Source organism: Loxodonta africana, chromosome 10 (assembly GCF_030014295.1).
Source record: "Loxodonta africana isolate mLoxAfr1 chromosome 10, mLoxAfr1.hap2, whole genome shotgun sequence".
NCBI classification, from domain to species: domain Eukaryota; kingdom Metazoa; phylum Chordata; class Mammalia; order Proboscidea; family Elephantidae; genus Loxodonta; species Loxodonta africana.
In genome coordinates this window covers 110,798,106-110,822,400 of record NC_087351.1, presented here as the reverse complement: position 1 = coordinate 110,822,400, position 24,295 = coordinate 110,798,106, and the positions used below count along the sequence as shown (strand labels likewise).

The window sequence follows — 24,295 nt, the reverse complement described above, 5'->3', positions numbered from 1 at the left end:
GGCACCGTGTACACAGGCCTGCCGCAGCCTTGTCCCTCAGCCTCACACAGGGCACGATTGAGGTTCTGTCACCTGGCACTGCGTACACAGGCCTGCCGCACCTTGGTCCCTCAGGCACCACAAGGGGCAGGGATGGAGGTTCCATCACCTGGCACCGTGTACACAGGCCTGCCGCAGCCTTGTCCCTCAGCCTCACACAGGGCACGATTGAGGTTCTGTCACCTGGCACTGCGTACACAGGCCTGCCGCACCTTGGTCCCTCAGGCACCACAAAGGGCAGGGATGGAGGTTCCGTCACCTGGCACCATGTAGACAGACCTGTAGTGGCCTGGTCCCTCAGTCTCACACAAGGCACGATCCAGGTCCTTTGTCTTTTTGCGGGAGCAGCCTTAAATTTTTTCGGCGTGTCTTATTGCAGCTTAGTTAAAATTTTAAATCTTAAAATCCTTTATAATTTATGCATCACTTGAGACTGCAAAATAACAGATGTAAGAATGTAGATGCTTTCCATTTAGTTTATGCTTCAGAAGTGGTTCTGGCCCCACAGCACCGGTTGTGCCTCCGCACGGTGGTACCTGCTGCCCAACTGAGAGTCACTCGGCCGCACAGCGTCGCCTCTGCAGCCCGTCCGGCTTCTCTCAGGGGAGCCAGCTTTCAGACAGCACGGGCATGGACACCGTTACTCACGAGCCCTGCAGTTTTGTTGTCGGCATCGATCGTTACGTGACGTTCACCAGGTGCCTGCTTGGTGCCAGGCACTGTGCTAGGGGCTGGGGAGGCCTCATGGGGGCGGGGGGAGACTGAGGTGGAGATGCTGTGTCCCCTCCTACCTCCATGACCCTCTCCAAAGGCACCCCAGCGTGCCATGATGAGGCCGAGTTCAGTGTCAGCAACAGTCAGGAAGTCCCCAAGTTCCCAGGAGGACAGACGCTCTCCACCACTCGAGTTCCGCTGGGCCTGAGAGGCCCCCTGAGGAAGGAGGAGCTGGTATTAATTTTTATTGGCTAACATCTTTCATATTACTAACATCTCCGCAGTCATTACTTGATGGCCCGGAGAGAGGAGACTGGAACCTGACAGGCTGACAGTGATACTAATGAGTTAACACTGATACAGGGGGTGGAGCCTCTAACATGGGGTGGCACGCGGTTGGAAAGGGTTTAGGTGGCAATGGGGTGCCACTAGAGCAGTTTGGGTAGTTGCAGGGTGTGTGTGCATACACGTGCACGTAGTCCCTGGTGTTGGGCTCCATGGCCCTGGTGCTCCTGCTCGGTGGCCCTCGAGGCAGACTGGTCTGCTTCTTTCATTGACCTTCCTTCTGCCTGCTCTGGGCTGGACCTCAGGTGTGGAAAGATTTGTCATCAGGGAGCTGGGGTGCAGGAAGGAGCAGTCACAGCTATTTGAGATGAAGAAAAAGGGAGTAGAGAACAAAATAAAACGGAAGAAGAAGTAGAATGTTCTGTGTGTATATAGCGTGTATGTATGTGCGGGGTGGTTGGTTGGTTGGTTTTTATCTGTTTGCCTTTCAAAGTGAGGCATTGTGGGGTGGAAGAACAGTGAGGATGGCGGCCAGCATGCCATGAGGGTGGACAGGTGTGCCAAGCCTGCCCTCCTCTCAAGGGCCAGAGGTCCAGGGAGAGAAACCCCAGGCCACCTGCCTACCTCTCTGAGCAGCATCTCTGGGGCCTGGGCTCTCGGGCACTGTCTTGCAGGGGCCTCCTAGTCAGGGGCACGTGCCCACAAGTGATGGTCTATCACCACCCTCCTTCTTGCACCTCTGCACTGTTTCGTCTGCTGGTAGACTTCCTGAAAGTGCCGGAGTCTTCCTTTGGCATCTCATATTTGTCAAATGACATAAAAGCTGTCTCTTTTCCTGAAACGAACCTGCCCTTGCATTTTAGATAATTTGGCTACTTTGTTGCCGGAGCTACTGGCTACCAGGTACAGTAACCTTGTGTTTAAGATCTCACCAAAAATGCTAGTCCAGGAGGAAGCTGAGATGACAGGGACTCCACCCAGTGGTGAGGAGCGTGTTTTTGTTTAAGTGGACTGCTGGTGAGTGGCTAACTTTGTTCCCCACGAGGCATTCTAATTCTAGAACTAGATTCCCAAGCAGGCGTGTGGCATATGTCAGCAGACAGTGCTATTTTTTATTCGTATATTTATTCCTAGGTGTTTGTTTGACTTCCCTTAATCTTTCTCAGTAGGAACACCAAGCCTTCCAACTCGGCTAGTGTCTATTGAATTCCTCTTAGGTATCACGTTCTGGAAGGGGGGCTCACGTGTCTGTATGTCCACATGAAATTTTATCACTAGAGGAGCCTGAGTCGTAGAATAATTTCATGATTTCACCACGTTGTTCTTATGTTGGAGTCTAGTCTAGAAATGGAGCCCTGGTGGCGCAGTGGTTAAGAGCTTGGCTGCTAGCCAAGAGGTCGGCAGTTCAAATCCTCCAGGCGCTCCTTGGGTGGCTGTAGGTTCGCTAGGAGTTGGAATCAACTTGAGGGCAATGGGTTTGTTTTGTTTGTTTGTTTGTTTTAGTCTAGAAGTGAGTTTGTTTCTCCCACGTGACTTCTTCACTGAAACATCCCCTCACCTGAGCTGAAGAGCTTTTCTGAGGAAACCAGCCTCTCCAGGCCTTTCTCTCATCTCTGTCCCGCCGTCTCCCCCACCCACCCGCCCCTGCTAGAGGCTGCCAGTTTTCATGGCTGGAAAACATGAATGAACTTGGTTTTATCCACAGCTTTTTGAGAAAATCACCTTGAAATGAAAACATCTGCCTTATAAAATTACAAAGGACCACGCTGTGATTTCCAGAGAAAGGGTTGATGGTTAGGGGTCTGTGGTGGGAAGTTGGGAGGGAAGTGAATATTACCCCTTTCTTTATATGCAAATGAAGGCAGACCAAAGAATGGGGTGGGAAGCAGAATAGGAGGATCCCAGTGCTTAGGATAGGAGTGGTTCAGGTTTGTGGGCCACTTGGCTGTGGGGTTCACTGTCCTCAGCCTCAGCCGACTTCCATCCCAAACTTGGTTCTGGAGCTCACAGATCTTTTTCTCCCAGAAGGATATAAACGTGGTGAATGTGCATAACAAAGGTGACTAAACAAAAGAATTGGAATTTTTTTTTTAATTTTGTCATAAAAATATCAGAATTGGAATTAGAAAAGGGAACATTCGTGGTAGATTTTGAACTACAGGTTGTCTCTATCAAGACCTGCTTAAACTGAAAAGTGTCTACATAAGAGCTGCTAGCCAATTTTATATTACTAAAAAAAAAAAAAAAAGCCAGTTGCTGCCAAGTTGATTTTGACTCGAAACGACCCTATATGACACAGTAGAACTGTCCCATAGGTTCCCAAGGAACAGCTGGGGGATTTGAACTGCAGCCTTTCGGTTAACAGCTGAGCTCTTAACCACTGCACCACCAGGGCCCCCTACATTACTAATGTTATATCCAAATTAGTTTAACCAGCGGCCCTTTCATGTTGCCATAGAACCAGAATGCCACCCGGGAAGAATGGGAGGTTTCCGTACGCTAAAGCTAAGGACAGGAGAGATGGCTGGTTTCTTCTCTGCGGTTCTCCTGGAGCACTAAACAAGAGGAGAACCGCAGTGGGCAGAAGGCCTTCTGAACAAATGAACACTCTGAGGGCAGGGTGCCTCATTAAAAAACCCTGTCCACTTCCTGTTGTCAGGTAGTTACCTCAACTCCTTTCTGTTAGGTGGTATAGACAGAACATGAAGGGGAGGGGAAAAAATGGCCGTATTTGAATGACATACCTGTTTAGAAACCGTAGCAGAGGCCCAATATTCTATGGTGAAGTTAAACTACTGTGAAGTCGGCATCTCATCAAGTGTAAGGCACTACTGATCGTAGGTCAGACCATTTTTTATGGGTTACCAAGAAAGAAAGAAGAGCCACTAAGTGAAAATTGCAACTTGATTTTAGGTGTAGAAATATGTGTATATTAAAACGAATGAAATAGGGCACTGGCATTGTAAAAAAAAAAAAAAAAGATTTATTGTCATTTTGAAAATCATCAACCAATTTAGGAGCCGTTTGAGAGGGTTAACTCAGTTTTGAAATCATGTAGGTGCTAAAGGTCAATGGTTAAACTCTTGACTACTAGCCAAAAGGTTGACGGTTCAAACCCACCCAGAGGCACCTCGGGAGACAAACCTGGCGCTCTCTTTCTAAAAGGTCACAGCCATTGAAAACCGTATGGAGTGCAGTTCTGTTCTGACACACATGAGGTCACCATGAGTCGGAATTGACTCAACAGTAACTAACAAGGGTCAGCTTAGAAGGTAGTCGTGTCACTTCAGATGCACAGATGTGAACGTTTCTCTCAGTCATGTTTGTTTATAACGTTTTCAGGTTGTGGAATTTCGGATTCACAGAGTAAGAGATAATTGTTACCAAAGCCGATGAACTGCCAGGCCATCTCCCTGGGGAATAGGGCTTGAGTGTCACTACCGCCTTACGAGGAAGCTCGGAGAAACGGGTGCACAGACTGTAGCTTAGACCTGGCTCTTAGGAACATAGGTCTGGCATCTTCACTTCAATCCCTCTGTGTCAGCTGCTAACCCAAAGGTCAGCAGTTCGAATCCACCAGACGCTGCTTGGAAACTCTATGAGGCAGTTCTGCTCTGTCCCATAGGGTTGCTATGAGTTGGAATTGACTGGACAGCAACGGGTTTAGTTTTGGTTTTTTGGTGTCACTCATGGAGAGATCCTTCTTGTTCTTAGACCAAGTGTTATCGCTCATCTGCTTAAACCATCTGTGATTCAAATTATGTACCCACAGTGCTTTTCACAGTATCTCTGACTGAAGAGATTCCAGAGTGTCGAAATGCCTGTAAAAAGGAGACAGTTTCTCCGAAGATTTTATCTTAAAAGTTGATGTAGACTTTGCATTCTATTCTGATACATATGTAATTGTTTTAATGTAAATATATTTTATTTATAGTACCTGTCAGTTAAAATACCTGAATTTGTTTTCCTCAGGCTGATTTGTTCATTCAGCAAATATTTGAGGTCCCACTATGTGCTAGTCCAGTTTTAGGTTTAGGATAAAATGGTGAACAAGACAAAGTCCCTCCTCTGAAGATTTATAATTAAGTATCCAGTAGGATTAATTTAAGGCATGTAAAAATGTAATCAGTATTACCCCTTTTTTGAGGTGCCTTTTTGAGAAAAAGAAGCCCAGTGGTACAATGGTTAAGCCCTCAGCCGCTAACAAAAGGTTGGTGGTTCAAACAGACTAGCCACATGAGAGAGAAAGATGTGACAGCCTGGTTCTGAAAGATTATAGCTTAGGAAACCCTATGGGGCAATTCTACCTGACCTGTAGGGTCACTATGAGTCGAAATCACCTGGACGACGACGGGTTGGGTTATGGCTCTTGGTGCAGGGAGAGGCAAGTTGATTATGTCGCAAGACAGAGAGCCTCGCGCTTACGGGCACTTGGCTTAGGATATAGGGAACACTGGAAGCAGTGGAGGTAAGATGGTCATTTCCAAACAATGGTGCATGGATTTCCTCTTTAAAAAACAAAATCCTGTGGCCGAGCTTTTGTTTTCTTCATGGGAGAAACTTGCCATCTGCCAGGTTCCCTCATACGGGATATAGCTAAGTAGGATTTGGTGGTGGTGGTGGTGTTCTCAGGTGCCGTCAAGTCAGTTCTGACTCACAGCAACCCTCTGTACGACAGCACCAAACACTGCCTGGTCCTCTGCCATCCTCACGGTTTATCTTCGATCTTCCTTATTCGTTGTCCAGCTTTTGCAGGCATATGAGGCAATTAAAAATACCGTGGCTTTGGGCAGGTGCACCTTAGTCCTCAAAGTGATGTCTTTGTTTTTCAACACTTTGAAGAGGTCTTTCGCAGCAGATTTGCCCAACACAATGCATCTTTTGATTTCTTGATTGCCGCTTCCATGGGGGTTGATTGTGGATCCAAGTAAAATGAAATCCTTGACAACTTCAAACTTTTCTCCATTTATCATAACATTGCTTTTCGGTCCAGTTGTGAGGATTTTTGTTTTCTTTATGTTGAGATGTAATCCATACTGAACGCTGTGGCCTTTGATCTTCATCAGTACGTGCTTCAAGTCCTCTTCACGTTCAGCAAGCAAGGTTGTGTCATCTGCATAACGCAGGTTATTAATGAGTCTTCCTCCAATCCTGATGCCATGTTCTTCATACAGTCCAGCTGGTTGAATTATTTGCTCAGCATACAGATTGAATAGGTATGGTGAAAGGATACAACCCTGACTCACACCTTTCCTGACTTTAAACCACACAGTATCTCCTTGTTCTATTCGAACGACTGCCTCTTGATCTATGTACAGTTCCTCATGAGCACAATTAAGTGTTCTGGAATTCCCATTCTGTTTTAAATATTAGTAAATCTTAATTTCCTCTTTTTCTAAGAAGAAAATGAAGTAGAAGTTGTACTGTTTTTTTCCTCCCAGTGTTTCATCTTGCGTAACCCCGGGGTCTGCACCCTGCTTTGGAAGACGTTCCAGGGCCTGTGGTGTAGGTTGCTGCTCCTCACTTCTGGACCCAGTAGCATTTGTAAAACTAGAGACGAGGTTCTGCCACCCTACTCTCCAGGTCATCTGTGTTAAGCATCTCCACAGATCACGTCCTAGTAGCAGGCTTCCCTTTAGGAAATGTTTTGAAAAGAACATTACCTGCTTACCTCTGCCTTCTCTTCTGTGATTTCAGATTCCATGGGTCCCCGCCCCCTTCAGGCTTTACGTGAGGCCATGCATCTTGTTCCTGGGTATCATTAAGCATTTATTTTGGGATAATTGGGAATTGTCCTGAGTTCACAAGAAGAAATTAATGGAAGTACTGGGAGGCGACAAGGAAGGGGAGGGACTGAAAAGTTCTGTACAAACATAAGGTGTGTGTGATAACATGTATGTAATGGAATGTTAGAGCTCTTAATTTAAAAAAAGGAATAAAAGGAACTATCAAGAATGTTCTTCAACCAAAACTGCAATTGCTTCCTTTTGTTTTGTTCTCTTTCTCTTAGATCAGCAGTTTCAGAAACCTTAGCATGGTGTTGAACTCGGATTGTTCTTGTGTGACTTTTCCTGGGAAGGCGTCCTTTTACACAGCCTTCGGGTTAAAGAACCCTGTCCTGGGGGTCTGCTAGCTACCCCTCAGTCTGCAGCTGAGTGGGAGTTTTGTTACATGTTGCACTGTTTGGCCGATATTTTTCCGTTGGCATCGGGACTGCTGTATGTTCTGAAACACGTGTGTTTACGTCATTAGTCTGCATAACGTTTTAGAGTGAGCTGCTATCATCACGGTGGGCAAAATACTAAATCCATTATTACTCTTTTTTATCCTGCTTCATAGAAGTAATTGTAACATTAACGACAAATCCAGGGCCATGTTTTATTACCTCAGAGTCAGTCTTGACTACCAAAGACTCAAGTGCAGTACACCAGCAGTGCTGGTCCTGGGGCGTTTGCACATTCGGTTCACACGCGCGGAAATCAGAAGAGTCAAGTGGAGCACAAGCGATAGTCATGCCTTTTTCTTCTTTCAAGATTAGCAAAGCTGACTTTAAATTTCTTAAGACTTTAATTTTCTAATTAGAAAAACAACTCATTTATACTTTTTAAAAAGTCAGAATGCACAAATGTGTAAAGCGTGTTCCACCGCCTCCTATTTCTGTTCCCCAGTGATGCAGCCCTATTAAAACACCAGAAAATGTTTTTTTAATGTGCCGATCAAGAAGAAGCTAAATTAACTTGCGTTCAAAAGAGATATAGAAATATCTCAGGGGGATGAATGTGCGATATTTTTACTTTTGTACTCGATTTGATTGTTAGAATATAGATTTTTTTAAATAGTGAAATTGTAAAAATAGCCAAATGTAATTAAAAAAAGCAAAACAGAGAACTCACGAGATTGTAATCACAAGCCTATTTATAGAATGGATATAAATGAAAATAGTACAGTAACACCTTGGCTGTCTGGAACCCTGAAAGAATTGACATAATTGCCAGATAGTTGAGATTTTCTTGCCTTTTAGAAGCATTTTAGATAGAAATTTTACGAAAAGGATTTTACTTTGCTCTTCTTTCTTAATCATAATAGATTTATTTTTGTGTTTTGATGACAACTTGGTCTTTATTCTGAATATCAGCTATTTTATTGTGTGTAAGAAGTGAATGATATTTTCAGGACCTTTTCAGGTCTATATGACTTAGTTCACTCCACCCCGAGTGATCCCAAAGACCTTCGAGTCTCTGTACCCTTGTCTTAGAGCGTGTTGTACTACGCTTAGGAGCACTGTGGCAACCTGGGCCAGGTGTTTGGCTTCAGTGTCTTTCCTCATCTCTGATGGTCATGGAACAGCACCTCCTTGACAGGCCTGTTGTAAGGCTTTGGTGGGGGAATGTTCTGAAAAGACCTACCTGGCCTCTTCATAGGAGCCAGGATATGAGTCAGTCCTAAGAGAGGCGGTCGGGGGGCTCTTCGGGGTACATGCAGGCTTTGTAGTTGTCTGCAGTTCTCTGAGGATGTGAGAATGCTACACAGAGAATTCTCTGAGAATGCCACGCTAGTGAGCCGTTACTGCACCTGTGACCTGTCTTATGGTCCCGGCACACTGGGGTGTGAACCAAAAACCCAGTGCCGTCAAGTCGATTCCGACTCATAGCAACCCTATAGGACAGAATAGAGCTGCCCCCACAGAGTTTCCAAGGAGCGCCTGGCGGACTTGAACTGCTGACCCTTTGGTTAGCAGCCGTAGCACTTATAAGGATTGGAGGCAAGCGGAGAGGTCATTCAGAAAATGAAATGACATCTTTAATTCTAATGGGCTGTTTGCACATTAAGAGACCTGGCGTGATAGTGTCACTGAAGTGTCACTGAGTTGCTGAGGGCTCTGCACATCTGGGAATCCAGTGTGGCCTCTCATGGTCTCTGGAGTCTCCTATGGGGAGGTGTCCCATCAAACCCTGCCTGGATGCTTCTTATCACTGTGTGCTGTGTAGGAAACAGTGAAACCGTGGCTCCCCATGAAGTGCCGGTTCTCTGCAAGGCTCAGCGTCGGGCATTAGGGGGTTGTTGTTGTTGGGTGCCGTCGAGTCGTTTATAGAGTAGAATTGCCCCATAGGGTTTTCCAGGTTGTAATCTTCATGGCAGATCACCAGGTCTTTCTCCCTTGGAGCCGCTGGGTGGGTTCAAACCACCAACCTTTAAGTTAGCAGCCAAGCACTTAATCACTGTGCCACCAGGAATCCTTATTAGGGGGAACAGAGAATTAAAAAAATATGGCCACCACACCTGCCCTCCAAGCACCTAGTGGAGAAGTAGGAGTAAGTCTACAGAGACAGCCGTTTAAAGCAATGGTACACGCTGATGACAGCGCAGTAACACGTCTGAGCTAGCTGTGGAAGTAGGGGAGGCCCTGAAGAAGAAATCTAAACAGAAAGGTGACAACTCTGTATGGGTGAGAAAGGGAAAGACTGTGAGCATGAAGGGGGTGAGGGGGTGGGACCAGGGAGCCAGACCTGCGGACACTTCTGGGGCCGGAGGCTTGTGTGCACCAGTGGAGCTCAGCAGTTTTGGCCTCAGGACCCCTTTACACTCCTAACAATTATTTAGGACCCCAAAGAGGTTTGTTTTTTTTTTTTTTTTTAATGTGGGTTAAAGCTGTCAATACTGACCGTATTTGAAATTAAACCAGAGAAAATTTTAATATATATTTATCCATTCATTCAAAATAATAAACACATGTTAGCATAACATTTTAATAAAAACAGCCATGTTTTCCAAAACAAAAACAGGTTTAATGAGAAGAGTGGCTTTGTTTTTCACACATTTGCAAATCTTTGTGATGTCTGGCTTCGTGGGAGCTACCTGGATGTGGACGGCTGCCTCTGCCTTCAGTCTGTTGCCATGTTCTTCTGTTGAACTTCAGGAAGACACACAGTGTTTTCAGTTAGTCGTGGGCACCTTCTCTGAGATTCTGCAAGGAATCTGCAATGTGGCATCTAAAACCATGTCAGCGAGCTGTTTATACTGTTATGGTAAATCCCAGGGGGGCGTGTCACGCTTCAGAAGGCTGTTTTGCCCATACATGGTTTTGTAACAGCATTATTGATCATTTGGAAATACTGGTTCACTGGGTTATGCAAATCTCTCGAGTGTAAACACATTTCATCGTATATATTTCTAAATCCCACTCCTTGACATCACCACCAATCTCAATAGGAGGTTCTTCAGCCCTGGGAAGCTGACTCACACCAGCAGTTATGAGTGTTGCAGAAGTCCCAAAATATCAGGAAGTCATACAGAGCTTTTTTTGACTCCAGCTTCATCACTTCCCAGCCCTACAATGACCCTCTAGTCCTATGTCTTTATCTCCATTGTGTTATTGTAAGGATTAGATGAAAAATATGCGTTAAGTATGTCTGAAGCACTTAGTAGGATATCTGCCTTAGGTAAGCACTTGCTAAATAATTGTTGTTGTCCACCTGAAGCAAAGGAGAATGAAGAACACCAAAAGACACGAAGAAAATATGAGCCCAAGAAACAGAAAGAGCCACATAAACCAGAGACTCCATCAGCCTGAAACCGGAAGAACTAGATGGTGCCTGGCTACCACCAATGACTGCCCTGACAGGGAACAAAACAGAAAATCCCTGGTGGAGCCGGAGAACAGTGGGATGCAGACCTCAAGTTCTATTGAAAAGATCAGACTTAATGGTCTGACTGAGATTGGAGGGGACCCCAGAGGTCATGGCCCCTGGACTCTCTCAGCCCAAAACTAAAACCATTCCCAAAGCCAACTCTTGAGACAAAGATTAGACTGGGCTATAGGACATAAAATGATACTGGTAAGGAGTGTGCTTCTTAGCTCAAGTAGACACATAAGACTGTGTGGGCAGCTCCTGCCTGGAGGGGAGATGAAAAGGCAGAGGGGGACAGGAGCTGGTTGAATGGAAACGGGGAATACAGGGTGGAGAGGAGGAGTGTCCTGTCACATTGTAGGGAGAGCAACTAGGGTCACCTAACAATGTGTGTGTAAGTTTTTGTATAAGAAACTGACTTGAGTTGTAAACTTTCACTTAAAGCACAATAAAATAAATAAATAATAGTAATAATTGTCGTTAGCTGCTGCTGAGTCAACCCCACGCACACCAGAACAAAATGCTGCCCGGTCCTGCGCCACCCCCACAATCCGTTGCAGATCACACCGTTGTGATCCATAGGGTCTTCACGGGCTGATTTTCAGAAGTAGATTACCAAGCTTTTCTTCCGAGTCTGTCTTGGTCTGGAAGCTCTACAGAAACCTGTTGAGCATCCAGGCAACATGCAAGCCTCCACGGGCAGATGGGCGCTGGCTGTGCAGGAGGTGCATCAGCCAGGAATCGAACCCAGGTCTCCTGCGTGGAAGGAGAGAATTCCACCACTGAACCACCTGCCTTCAACCACTAAATAATAGTTGTCATTATTGATATTATTTGTGCTGTTACTATATTGTTATCATCGTTAACATCATGATTCATCCTGTGTGCCGGGAGGGATGGAACGGGCTTTGTGGAGCACTGTGGTGGTGACTGTGTGTTTGCGAGTAGTGGTTTGTTTTGGCGATCTGCAGACTGATGCCATTGCTGTGTGTATTCAGCCAGAGCAGCCAGCCACGGTCCCCTTCCCCTCCTGTAAGTTTAGAGCCTCCTTCTTCTGGGGTCTTTTTCAACTCGTCTGTGCCCACACTACGCAGTGACCACATTGTGTGAGTGTCCTGCGCCCTCACCCAGCCTGGAGTCTCCACACATGCCTTACCTTGTTGCCTCGCACGTGCCTGCAGGGGTAAGTGGTGCTCAGATGATGTGGGTGAATGAATGCGTTTAGAGGGGATTGTTTGGAACAGCACCCTCCAGGTGGTTTCACAGAGTTAAAAAGCATAAAAAAGTTATACTGGACATATGGCCTGAGCAGTGACTAGTGTTTTCTTCTTTCCTTTTTCTTTAAGGAGCATTTAACCTCTGTTCACCCTACCCCGTTTCCCCCCCCCCCGAATCTCTATTAATTCAAAATAAAAATAGTAGGAGGCTTAAGTGTTTTACAGTAACATTAGGTTAAACATTTTTACAATCAGTATATTTTGCTTTCTGCTTTTCAGATGTTCCTCCTGCTGACCAAGAGAAGCTTTTTATCCAGAAGTTACGTCAGTGTTGTGTCCTCTTTGACTTTGTTTCCGATCCACTCAGTGACCTAAAGTGGAAGGAAGTAAAGCGAGCTGCTCTCAGTGAAATGGTGGAATATATCACGCACAATCGGAATGTGATCACAGAGCCGATTTACCCGGAAGTAGTCCATATGGTAAGTGATTCCAGTCCAACCTGCTGTCCCAACCCTGAGTTAAAAGTAGGACTCCAGTGTTCTTAGGGTAGGCTGAGATGCTTGAGCCCAACAGAGCACTACCCAGAAAAAAACCTTCCTGTTCCAGAATTTGTACTTGCACCTTGAAGAATGACAGTCTTCTTCGTAACGTGCCCTGGGTCCTACTGATAGCAATATCAAGGATTTGTCAGGCGCCATCTAGGGACTGCGCACGTTCTGTTTATTAACTCATTTAATCCTCACAACTGCCCTGTGGGGTGGAAATGTTAGAACTTTTATTTATATCCATTATCTTATCCTCTTTAAATTTCTTTTTAACTATATAATAGTGCCCATATATAGTTTGGAAGTAAATAGGTGTGCATACATGTGTAGGAAAATTTTAATGATGGCCAAAGTAAAAATAGTGATAGGACAACATGGTTATCAGACAATCTGTCCTGATTGGGTGGGACAGCCTCCACCCCTCTGTGCTGGTATCAGACAATCCACCCTGATTGGCTGGGACAGCCTCCACCCATCTATGCTGGTATCATAAAATCTGTGCTGATTGGACGAGGTGGGCTCCATCATACTGAGCTTATCATTTGTTTTGCTCATCCCCTAAGTCTCCTTCTCTGCATGTCCCATTACAGCTTTTGTTTGCAGGTCAGTTGCAGCTAGTCCTGCTGTATCTCACTGTGACCTCTGTCAGTGCCTCCTGGAAGAGTTTCATGAGATACGCTTACTAAAACTCACTATTCAACCGAGAACTTACTTCTGTTGCATTTGTTTGAATTGTTGATATTTTATCCACCTTTAAAGTTAGTACTCCTCAGTTATTAGTCACCAGTGTTCCTTAATATAAAACGTTAAATCCTGATTGTCATTGGACTATTTCTGTTGCTGCACCTGACCTGCAGAACTCTAAAGTATTGATTTATTCAAAGCCATATATTATACTCGTATTTTTATATTATAAAATATGTATATGTTATCTATATAAATATAAAATGAGGAAGATTCATTAACAACCTGCGATGTACAGATGATACAACCATGCTTGCTGAAGGCAAAGATGTCACCTTGAAGACTACGGTGTGCCTGACCCAAGCCATGGTGTTTTCAGTAGCCTCATATGCATGTGAAACCTGGACAATGAATAAAGAAGACCTAGGAAGGTTTTTTGAGGAAGGATTGATGCCTTTGAATTATGGTGTTGGCGAAGAATACTGAATATACCATGGACTGCCAGAAGGACAAATAAACCTGTCTTGGAAGAAGTACAGCCAGAATGCTCCTTAGAAGAGAGGGTGGCAAAAGTTCGTCTCACATACTTTGGACCTGTTATCAGGAGGGACCAGTCCCTGGAGAAGGACATCATGCTTGGTAAAGTAGAGGGTCAGTGAAAAAGAGGAAGACCCTCAACGAAATGGATTGACACAGTGACTTCAGCAGTAGGCTCAAACGTAGCAAGATTGTGAGTTTAGCACAGGACTGGGCAGTGTTTCATTCTCTTGTGTGTGGGGTCACTATGAGTCAGAACTGACTCAACAGCGCCTAACAATTATATATTTTTTTTAAAAAAAAAAAAAAACCAACTCACAGCAACTCCATATGACAAAATAGAACTTCCCCATAAGGTTTCCAAAGCTGTAATCTTGACGGAAGCAGACTGCTACATCTTTCTCCTGTGGAGCAGCTGGTGGGTTTGAACTGCCAACCTTTTGGTTAGCAGCCAAGCACTTAACCACTGACCACCACCAGGGCTCCATATATATATTATATTAATTATATATATAATATGTATTTTATTTCAGAATCAACTAGATTTGTTGACCTAAAATATCCTTATTTCTCACTTTAGAAGATGTGTTTCGGAAAAGGAAAATGAAAGTACCATTCATTTCTGCGGTTCACGCCTGCCATGTCCCAAGTTGAAATGAGTGGATTATTTTAATTTATTGTTGTTAACTCTTGAGGTTCAGCACGTACCAGTGTGAGTTGTTCTGAGAACTGCTAGGGCCGTGTGGGCGCCTCTTCCGTGTGTACGCCTGAGGAATAGAGACAGGTGTGTTCTGGGGAGTGAATGAATCCCTTGGGCCTTAATAGCTCAGACAGAGGAAAATTGCAGTGTCTTTTCTCTCCTTTATTTCAACTCTCTTCCTTTGGAAGGCCTCCCAGTCCCAGGATCATAAGGAAAAATATCTGATATTTTCTCTTAGTAGGTTCATAGCTTTGTTCTTCATGTTACATTTTATAATCTTCCTGGAATTTTTTAATGGTGCACAGTAGGGATTTCCCCTTATTTTCTCCTAAATTGATAGTCATTTGTCCCTGCAGCATGTATTGGACATTCCATTTTCCCCATTGATTTATAGCGCTGCTTTCCTATATAGAATATTAAGGAGCCTTGGCTGCCAGCTTAGCCTGAGAGGGAAGAGTCTGCAGAAAGAACTACTAGACTTCTGTTGTCCTGGTTTGGATCAGATGCCTGCCTTGAACCAAGTGTGTTCCCAACTGCTTGAGCCAGTCTCTCGTTTGTATCTCGCAGTGGCGTTGCCAAAACTACTTAGGATACTTAAAGTGCCTAAGAATCTGGGGTTTTTCAGGTTAATAATCACAACTTTTCCTCCCACCGTTGTAATTGTTTCCTAACTGAATTCTCTTCCTGCCGTCTTCACCCTGTTCCCCACCCCTGAACATCAGGCCAGTCCACAGTGTTGGACAGTTTGCTTTCTAATGCAGTTTGCAAATGTACGGACCACCTACCATGGGCCAGACACATTTTTAGGTGTAGGAGATAGCATTGTGGACAAGGCTTCTGCCTCCCTCCCCCAAAGCTTTCGTTCTAATATGGGAGACAGGCATAAAATAAGTCCGTAATACAGAATTTTAGATTATGGTAATGCTATGAAGAAAAGTAGAAAAGGCAAGTAGAGTTGGAAGACTGGGAATAAGATTTCTGCCACATGCCCATTACGAGTGGGAAGAAGATGCGAGAGAAGTCGTCTCCTGATGAACCAGGCTGTCCCGTGGCGGTCCGTGCACTCAGGTGCTTCCCTGAGAGAACAAGGCGCGGTTTGTTTTCTTTTCTTTCTGCCTGATTTGAGACAAATGTGGAAGAGACCCTAACCTTTCCCTGACCCCTTCTCTGTCTGGAGTTTGGAGGGGGCATGGGTGGTAAAGTTAGATTTTTTTGTTTTATTTGTTATTGAAGTTTTGTTTTATAGAAAGATATAATAAAAGAGAGAGAGAGAGCATGTGTGTGTGTGTGTGTGTGTGGAGAGAGTACTTGGCAGTAGTTTGCAACTCTCCGAAGTAGAGAGTGGGTACAGAATTCAAGCAGCCAGTAGAAGCCTCCTTCCCAAGCAGCACCTGAATCAGCGTGGCAGATGGAAGAAGAGCTGACTCTGTGTTTCCGTTCTGGTGAGAAGCCGGCTGTCCAGAGTGCCCTGGTGTGCCTGCTCACTGCTCACCACTTAGGGGCACTTAGAAAGCCGTTTTGCTTGACGTCTCGCCTGCTGTTTTATTTGCTCTTATGTAGTGTTTTGTTTTTGTCATGGTGTTTTGTAGACGTTCTTTATCAAGTTGAGGAAGTTTCCCTGCTATTTCTAGTTTGCCGAGAGTGGTCATAGTATTTTTAAACACATTGATTTCCACTTAATTTGAAGAATCCAAAGCTCTATGGTTGTTGTCCTCCTAGTGCTGTGTCTTTTAACTGTTACCCTTTACGCTGAACTGCTGTGTGTTTTTAAACAGCTTTATTGAGATGTAATTCACATACCATACAATTCATCCATTTAAAATGTGCAAGGCCATGCTTTTCAATATAGTCACAGGATTGTGCAACCATCACCACATCTAAATTTAGAATATTTTCCCCCTAAAAGAAACCACATACCCGTTAGTAGTCACTCCCTATTCTCCTCCACCACCCAGCCCTAGATGACCGCCAGTCGGCTTTCTATAGATTTGCCTATTCTGGACATGCCCTATACATACATAGAGAATCATATAATCTGTGGTCTTTTGTGAGTGGCCTCTTTCTCTTAGCATGATGTTTTCAAGATTCATCCGTCTTGTAGGATGTAACAGAACTTCACTCCTTTCTATAAAAAAGAAAAAACCCATTGCTGTTGAGTTGATTCCGACTCATAGTGACCCTACAGGACAGAGTAGAACTTGCTCCATAGGGTTTCCAAGGAGCATCTGGTGAATTTTCCTTTTTCTGGTCGAATAATATTCCACTGTATGGATAGGCCACATTTTGTTTATCCATTCTTCATTCAGTGGACATTTGGGTTATTTCTGCCTTTTGGCTAATATGAATAATACTGCTGTGAACATGTGTGGACAGATTTCTGTGTGGACATGTATCTTATTTCTCTTGGTTAAGTGCATAGGAGTGGGATTGCTGGGTCATGTGGTAACTGTTAGGGGTCACTGCTTGAGGAACTGCCAGACTCTTTTCCAAAGTGGCCACACCATTTCACATTACCACCAACAGTGTGTGCAGTTGCCAGTTTCTCCACATCCTCCCTGACATTGTTATTATGTATTTTTTTAATTACAGCCATCCTACTGGGCATAACATGGTATCTCATTGTGGTTTTGATTTGCATCTCCCTGATAAGTAATGATGTTGGCATCTTTTCATGTTCTGTGTATTTTTATACTGGTTTTAGGAGCAGGCATCAGAGAATTGAGTCCTAGAATGAACCTTAAACCATCTAGCCTGGCCCTTTTATTTTCCAGATAAACTGAGGTTCAGCGAGAGGAGGGTGAAAAAGGAGCAATACCCAGGGGAGAAAACTTTGGTATTTAGTTTCTCAGGCCTAAGTTACATAAACTTTATTATCTCTTAATTCAGTCATATTTTAAGTACAACCAGCCATCTGCTTTTTCAATTAAATTATCTAGTTAATCGGTTCTTCAGACATGGGCCTTTTTCTTATAATCAGACACAGATAGGAAAGCCAAGTAACACTGTAGCTTTTACGAAATTCAAAGTAAAAATGCTTTGTTGACCGTGTTTAAGGAGTGAACGTTTTGGGTTAGACCCTTTGAAAATATGAAATGTGGACGTTTCTTATCAATTTGTACATGTGATTTCACAGGCTCCACACCCCTCGGAGCCTGCAGCGGATCCCAAGTTAAGAACTTTGGAATCCTTTTCCTTATCTGCATAGTCAGTGGTTTGCATCTAAATCAGTGGATCGTATGTCCCTAGGGTCCCTAAGACCTTTTCAGAGAATCTATAAGGCCCAAACTATTCATAATAGTCCTAACACTATTTGACTTTGTCACTGTGCTGACATTTATACTGATGGTGCAAATGGTGGGTGAGACAGCAGACACCTCGGCACCCATCAGGGCTGCAGCAGCAACTGACCTTCCAAGACCACCACTCCACTAAAGAAAAAGTCACTTCACTTAATGGTCTAGATGAAACAGAACCGATGCTGATTTTATGAAGTCGTGACCCTCGCACACAGGTCCTTCTGCTGTTGGATGTGATGAAATGTGAAGTTTCCATGGAGTACTTCTGTGGTTGGGGTGGGAGATGACCTGGCTGCCCTTCTGGAACACCGCGTTTATTTGAATGAGTAGCAGGCAAACTGGTTATCCACACTTGGGTAGTTAATGGCATTCCCCGCCCCCCCCCCCAAAAAAAATGGGCAAAGCAGAAGAAAAGTACACTGTAAGATCTTTGGACAATTTTTTTTTTTTTTTTTTATGGAAAGGACTGCACGTAAGGACTTTTGGAGTTATGTTCTATTTTTTCATTTTCCGGATGGGGTTGTTATTTTATGTTAACTATTAACAAGGTAGCAAAATACGAAACTGAAAGTGTGTTAGCTCTGACCGAAAGCTGCATGTCTAAACTGCTTTTGGAAGGCCTTTGGTAGCTCTAATCATAGTGTACTTTACTCCTCTGTGTTTTCTTTTATTGATAGCAGGCCTTAATGGCTTCTCCAAAATCCCTACAACCTTATATTAAGTGTATTATAAAACAAGATCTGTGAATTTTCATGTGGGAATACTGTCTGCTCCAATCTACTTGTGGACTCTAAAACCTAGGCCTTTTCAGTGAGCTTTACTCATTCAACCCACCATAAAAAGTTTCTGTGAAAGGGAAGGCAAAGAAAATAACTACTCTGGGACTGAATTAAATTCTTCGAAAATATGTAAAAAAAAAAGAAAGAAAGAAATGAACAAAGCAACATTGTCACTTAAAGGAAAGCTCACAGCATTTATTGTCAGTGATAAAATTTGAACTTCAAGGCGAAAATTTGAATTTTCGGAAGTTCATATCTGCCAGCGTGAGCTTCAGCTTCCACTGCTAAAGGCTCTCTTAAGGAAATCGGCGAGGATGTGAATGAGTGGGATTTTTCATGTATAAAATGAAATGAAGAAACCCTGGTGGCGTAGTGGTTAAGTGCTACGGCTGCTAACCAAAGGGCCGGCAGTTCGAATCCGCCAGGCGCTCCTTGGAAACTCTGTGGGGCAGTTCTACTCTGTCCTGTAGGGTTGCTATGAGTCGGAATCGACTCGACGGCACTGGGTTTGGTTTGGGTTTGGTTTATAATGAAATGAGTCAGCATGTGGAAGACCTGCATAACTCAGTGAACTAGTATTTTTCCAGATGACCAATAAATGACATTGTGAAATCACACATAGCCAAAAGAGCTGTTCAAAGTGCAAGAGACCTCACTGGATTTTAATGGGATAGAGTACAAGCAGCTAATTGACACGGTTTCAGATGCCACGTAGTAAAAAAAACACTACCACTTGTGAAGTTTTGGTGTTTTATCAAAGAAGAAATCCCCAATTATCTGAAAGGGCTATTAAAATAGCTCCTCCCTTTTACAACTACGTATCTATGTGAGACCAGATTTTTCCTATATTTCAACCAGAACAGCATATCACAATAGATTAAATGCAGAAGCAGGTAGAATAATCCAGCTGTCTTCTATTAAGCTAGACATTACAAAGATTTGCAAAAATGTAAAACAGTGTCACCCTTCTCGTTAAACTTGTTCTGGAAAATATAGTTATTTTTCTTAAACCTATGTTATTTATATATTTTTTAATGAATTCATATTTTAAAAATTCCCCCAGTTTAATTTCTAATACAGTCAACACCGGTAGGTATAACTCTCACAGACAAAAGCTCTCTGGTCTCCTCAGTAACTTTCAGGAGCGTGAGGGAGTACTGAGACCAAAGTGCTAGTCAGAGGCTGTTGCATCAGCATCCCCAGAGAGCTTGTTAGAAGCAGAGCTTCCAGCCTGTTTGTTCTGGTTCGAACCCCTGCTGAGAATTTGCATGTCTAACAAGCTCCCAGGTCATGCTAATGCTGCTGGTTAGGAACCAATTCTGAAGACCACTAGTAGAGCCAAAACCAAAATCCATTGCCTTTGAGTCAATTATGACTCATAGCGACCCTGTAAGACAGGGTAGAACTGCCCCATAGGATTCCAAGGAGCAGCTGGTGGATTCAAACTGCCAGCCTTTTGGTTAGCAGCCAATCTCTTTAACCATTACACCACCAGGGCTCCTCTAGCAGAGCAGTGGGTCTCAAAATTTATTATGCATAAGAATCACCGGGGATCTTGTTAAAATGTAGATTCAGATTCAGTATATCTGGGGTGGAAATGTTAAGTTCTCAGCAGGGGTTCAAACCAGTTGATGCTCCAGCCCTATTGGATCAGACTTTCTGGAGCACCCCAGCAGTGTGTTCTTGCATGCTTTCTGGGTCATTCTTAAGGATGCCAAAAGTTGGGAATAAGTGTTCTAACTAACCTTACTACATTGCCCCCTCTGGGCTTAACGCCCTCATAAAATACCTTGTGACAGCTCTTTCTAACTTCCTTTATATGGTAAGGTCCTCAGCACAATGCCTTTTGCGTAAGTGTTCAATAAACGTTCATTTGATTTAGAGCTTTCTGCATAGATGTGGGCATAAGACTAGGTCTTAGTAGTCACAGATGAATCAAACCAGAAAAGGAATTGGTTAGATCAATGATTGAATGGCTCAAAGCTGCTTCACATCAAAATGGACCTCATTAGAATTGTCCAAATCTGTGCCAGATTAGTACATGGTAGACAGCCTGGTGTACTTATTGAGTCATCAGTGAGTGTCATCGCCTGTCTGCTATATTTCAGGCTCCGCGCTACCTCTTGGGGCCATAGCAGTGGATAACGTATGGCCTCTACCCTACAGAGCACACCACCTGTCTGGTGCAATACCAAGGGCAGAAAGTGCAATACCAAGGTCAGCGGAAGGATAGGAGAACACGCGCACAGGAACCTCACCCATTGTCAGGTGTCCCACAGAGGTGGAAGCTAGGCGGGGGGCCCAGGCAACAGGCCTAGATGGCTAAGCAAAAGCAAGATGGAAGTGGAGAGGGTAGTGGTTCCTAGCAGAGGGTGCAGCCCCTCCAGAGCCCAGAGATCAGAGAGAGTAGGCAAGTGTTTGGGTTTGATCAAAGCTTAGCATTGATAGTGACGTTTGGGGAGAGTTATCAAGACTCAGGTTCTTGGCTGTAGCACATGGTATGGTGATTCAGGGAGAGAGTGGGCTCTGTGTCAGAAGGTCTGGGTTTGAATCTTATCTGCTATTCAGAGTCCTTCAGGTTATGAGTGCCAGAAACCCCAGTCCAGCATTGGTCAAGCCAGAAGGGAGCTTATTAAAGGATAGACTCTGGGCAAGCTCACCAGCTTCAGCCCCAGACTCAAAGGTACACGCCTGGCTCCATTCCCTGTGGTTCCTGCCCTCTGTCTGCTGGCCTCCGTCTCTCCCCTTCTCTGTGCAACAGTGGCTTTCAGCCAGGAAGAAGAGCACGGGTGCCTGTGTCTGCCCATCCTTGCACCTGTGGCTGCAGCTGGGGAGGTGCGTGCCATGACCTTGACCGAGCCTGGGTCACATGCCTACCAGATCACAGGGTGGAATGGGAGAGAGGGAATTTCCCAAAACATGGAGATGTGTGCAAAAGGAGGTGCAGGGCAAAGCAGTCATATTACGTTAGGTGAATGACTTCAATTTGTCTATTACACAAACATGTAACAGTAACCTGCCTTGCAGAGCAGTCAGGACTAAAGGGGACACCTGTACTGCGCCCAGCACCACCCCTGTCATGAAGGTGGCATTCAGGTGTGCACATGCCTCTTTCCATTGCCCTCAGACCTCAACCAACAATGGTCTAGCCCCCAGGGCTTGTCAGAGAGTGACCAAGTGGACACCGAAATGTACCCTTTCCCTCAGAGTGCTAGATCTTAGCTCCAGACTTGGATACCTAGAGGTTGCTTAAATTTCGATTTCGTTATTTAGAAGGTCATCATGCTGTTGAACTACTTCATGAGAGGAGGTTAGATTAGTTTAAATAGAAAGTATTTAAATTTGAGGGATAAAAAATACAGGGTCTGAAGGGTGTGATTTAAGGTCTGTAACGTACCTGAGTTCCGAGGAGTAAAATGAAGGTTGGAGAGAGAAAGCAAATTGTGAAATCCCGTCCACAGTCAAGTTACACAGCTCTACAGTGTCCTTCACACCATGGATTGATTTATTGATTCCATTTTATAAATAGACTATTATAAAATAAATCTTAGAAGGATACAGGACAAGGTGTTAATAGTCGCTGCTTTTGAATGGGGTGAATGTGTGAGTTTTCCCCTTCTATAGATTTTTGTAATTTTTAAAATTTTTAATATGATCATGTACCCCATTTGTCATCATCAAAAATGAATAAAGATAAGTTTTTCTGTTTGAAAACGGCCCACCTGTGTGTAGGATAATGGTAATACTGTTGCTTTCAGGACCCATGTTGGGTCTCCAGGAAAAACAAGTTCATCACATTATTTTAACTCAACCCACGCTGTTTGTCAATGGCAAGATGTGGGCTTAGAAATTTTCTTTATGCTTAGGATTGAAGTCAGCATTTTCTCTTAAGGTCATTAGGTGTTTTCCTTGTGTTTATTGGTCAGGACCTTGGGGAGGGTTCCATCCCTGATAGCCCGGATAATTGTCTCGTGCTTCACCTGAGACCAATGTTGGTCACTTTGCCCCTTCTATTTTTAGATCTGATATTTATAGTGCGTTCTGGAAAGTATTACTTGTTGCAAGGGTGAAGTCGGTTTTGAAATGGGAAAGGAAAGAATGTTTTTAATTAAACCAAGGGAGTAGTAAATTAACCACTGAAGATTCCAATCATCTACAGATTTATTTCAAGTGATCATGTAAGGCACCCCTTCCCCTTTTTGCTTAGTTGTTTTTGTTGTGTCAGAGTTATGATCACCTGGGTTAAAGAAGAGCTGACGTTCGGGATGAACTAAAGGTAGTTAAAAAATATTTTGAGACCCAGAGAATGGTTTTTCTACTTTAAATATCAGTGGACCATTTTTTGGAGATTTCTTTTTATTCTTATTATTTTGAGAGGATTTTCTTTTGCTCTGTTGGATGTTTTTAATTTATAAAAGAAATGCATGCTTATTGTATAGTGAAACACATACAAAAACAAACTCTGAACCAAAAAAAAAAACCTCAAACTCGTTGCCCTAGAATCAGTTGTGACTCACAGTGATCCTTTAGGACAGAGTAGAACTGCCCCATAGGGTTTCCAAGGAAGTTCTTTACGGAAGCCGACTGCCACGTCTTTCTCCCATGGAGTGGCCAGTGGGCTCAAACCACCCACCTTTCAGCTAGCAGCCGACACCACTTCACCACCTCTGGTTCTGCCTCTACCCATGCCACCTCCTACCAAAGTTAACAGCTGCTGCTGTGGTTCCCAGACTGCACCAAGACCTCCCCCAGGGTGACGCAGCAAACTCCTCAGAGGTACTGCAGGACACCTAACGGAGCAGCATCTGCCAGACACCACGTGAACGATCTTCATCATTAGATCACAGAATATCCCCCCCATTGGAAACATCTGTGAAGTTGGGTTTTAGTGGGTGCTGTGATAAAAAGCAAGTGAAATAATAATGCTTTCTTTTTCCAACTGGTACGTGTAATAGGACTGGCGAGGATCCCGCAAATCTGCGAGTGCTCTCTCTGTACAGCCCTCTCCGATCTGGGACTCTGTCCTGCAAATTCAGCCAACCCCCTCCATCTGCAGGGCGAACCCCCTCCATCTGCAGGGCAAACCCCCTCCATCTGCAGGGCAGACCCCCCCATCTGCAGGGCAGGCCCCCTCCACCTGTAAGACTAATCCCTCCATCTCCAGGGCAGACCCTTCCATCTGCAGGGTGGACCCCCCCATCTACAGGGATAACCCCTCCATCTGCAGGGCAGACCCCTCCATCTGCAGGGCAGACCCTCTCATCTGCAGGGCTAACTCCCCCATCTGCAGGGCTAACCCCTCCATCTGCAGGGCTAACCCCTCCATCTGCAGGGCTAATCCCTCCATCTGCAGGGCTAACCCCTCCATCTACAGGATGCACTCCCCCATCTGCAGGGCTGACCCCTTTATCTGTAGGGCTAACCTCCCCATCTGAAGCGCTGACCCCTCCATCTACAGGGCTGATCCCTCCATCTGCAGGGCTAACCCCTCCATCTGCAGGACAGACTCCCCCATCTGCAGGGCCAACCCCCCCATCTACAGGGCCAACCCCTCCATCTGCAGGGCCCACCACTCCATCTGCAGGGCTGACCCCTCCATCTACAGGCCTGACCCCTCCATCTGTAGGGCCGACCCCTGCCATCTGCAGGGCTAATCCCTCCATCTGCAGGGCTGACCCCTCCATCTGCAAGGTTAACCCCCTAATCTGCAGGGCTAACCCCCGCATCTGCAGGGCAGACTCCTCCATCTGCAGGGCTAACCCCCCCATCTGCAGGGCTAACCCCCTTATCTGCAGGGCAGACTCCCTCCATCTGCGGGGCTAACCCCCCATCTGCAGGGCTGACCCCTCCATCTGCAGGGCTAACCTCTC

General features: G+C 44.8%; 1 protein-coding gene across 6 annotated transcripts in view; it reads left to right on the top strand.

Moving 5' to 3' along the window:
• The window catches only part of PPP2R5C (protein phosphatase 2 regulatory subunit B'gamma), a 178,552-nt gene that overhangs the window by 111,175 nt on the left and 43,082 nt on the right, over positions 1-24,295 (top strand). For all 6 annotated transcript variants that reach the window (XM_064292968.1, XM_010588836.3, XM_064292969.1 and 3 more), the window contains one exon: positions 12,164-12,363. In XM_064292968.1, the coding sequence (XP_064149038.1) occupies positions 12,164-12,363 (200 nt within the window). The remainder of the gene's footprint in view (positions 1-12,163; positions 12,364-24,295) is intronic.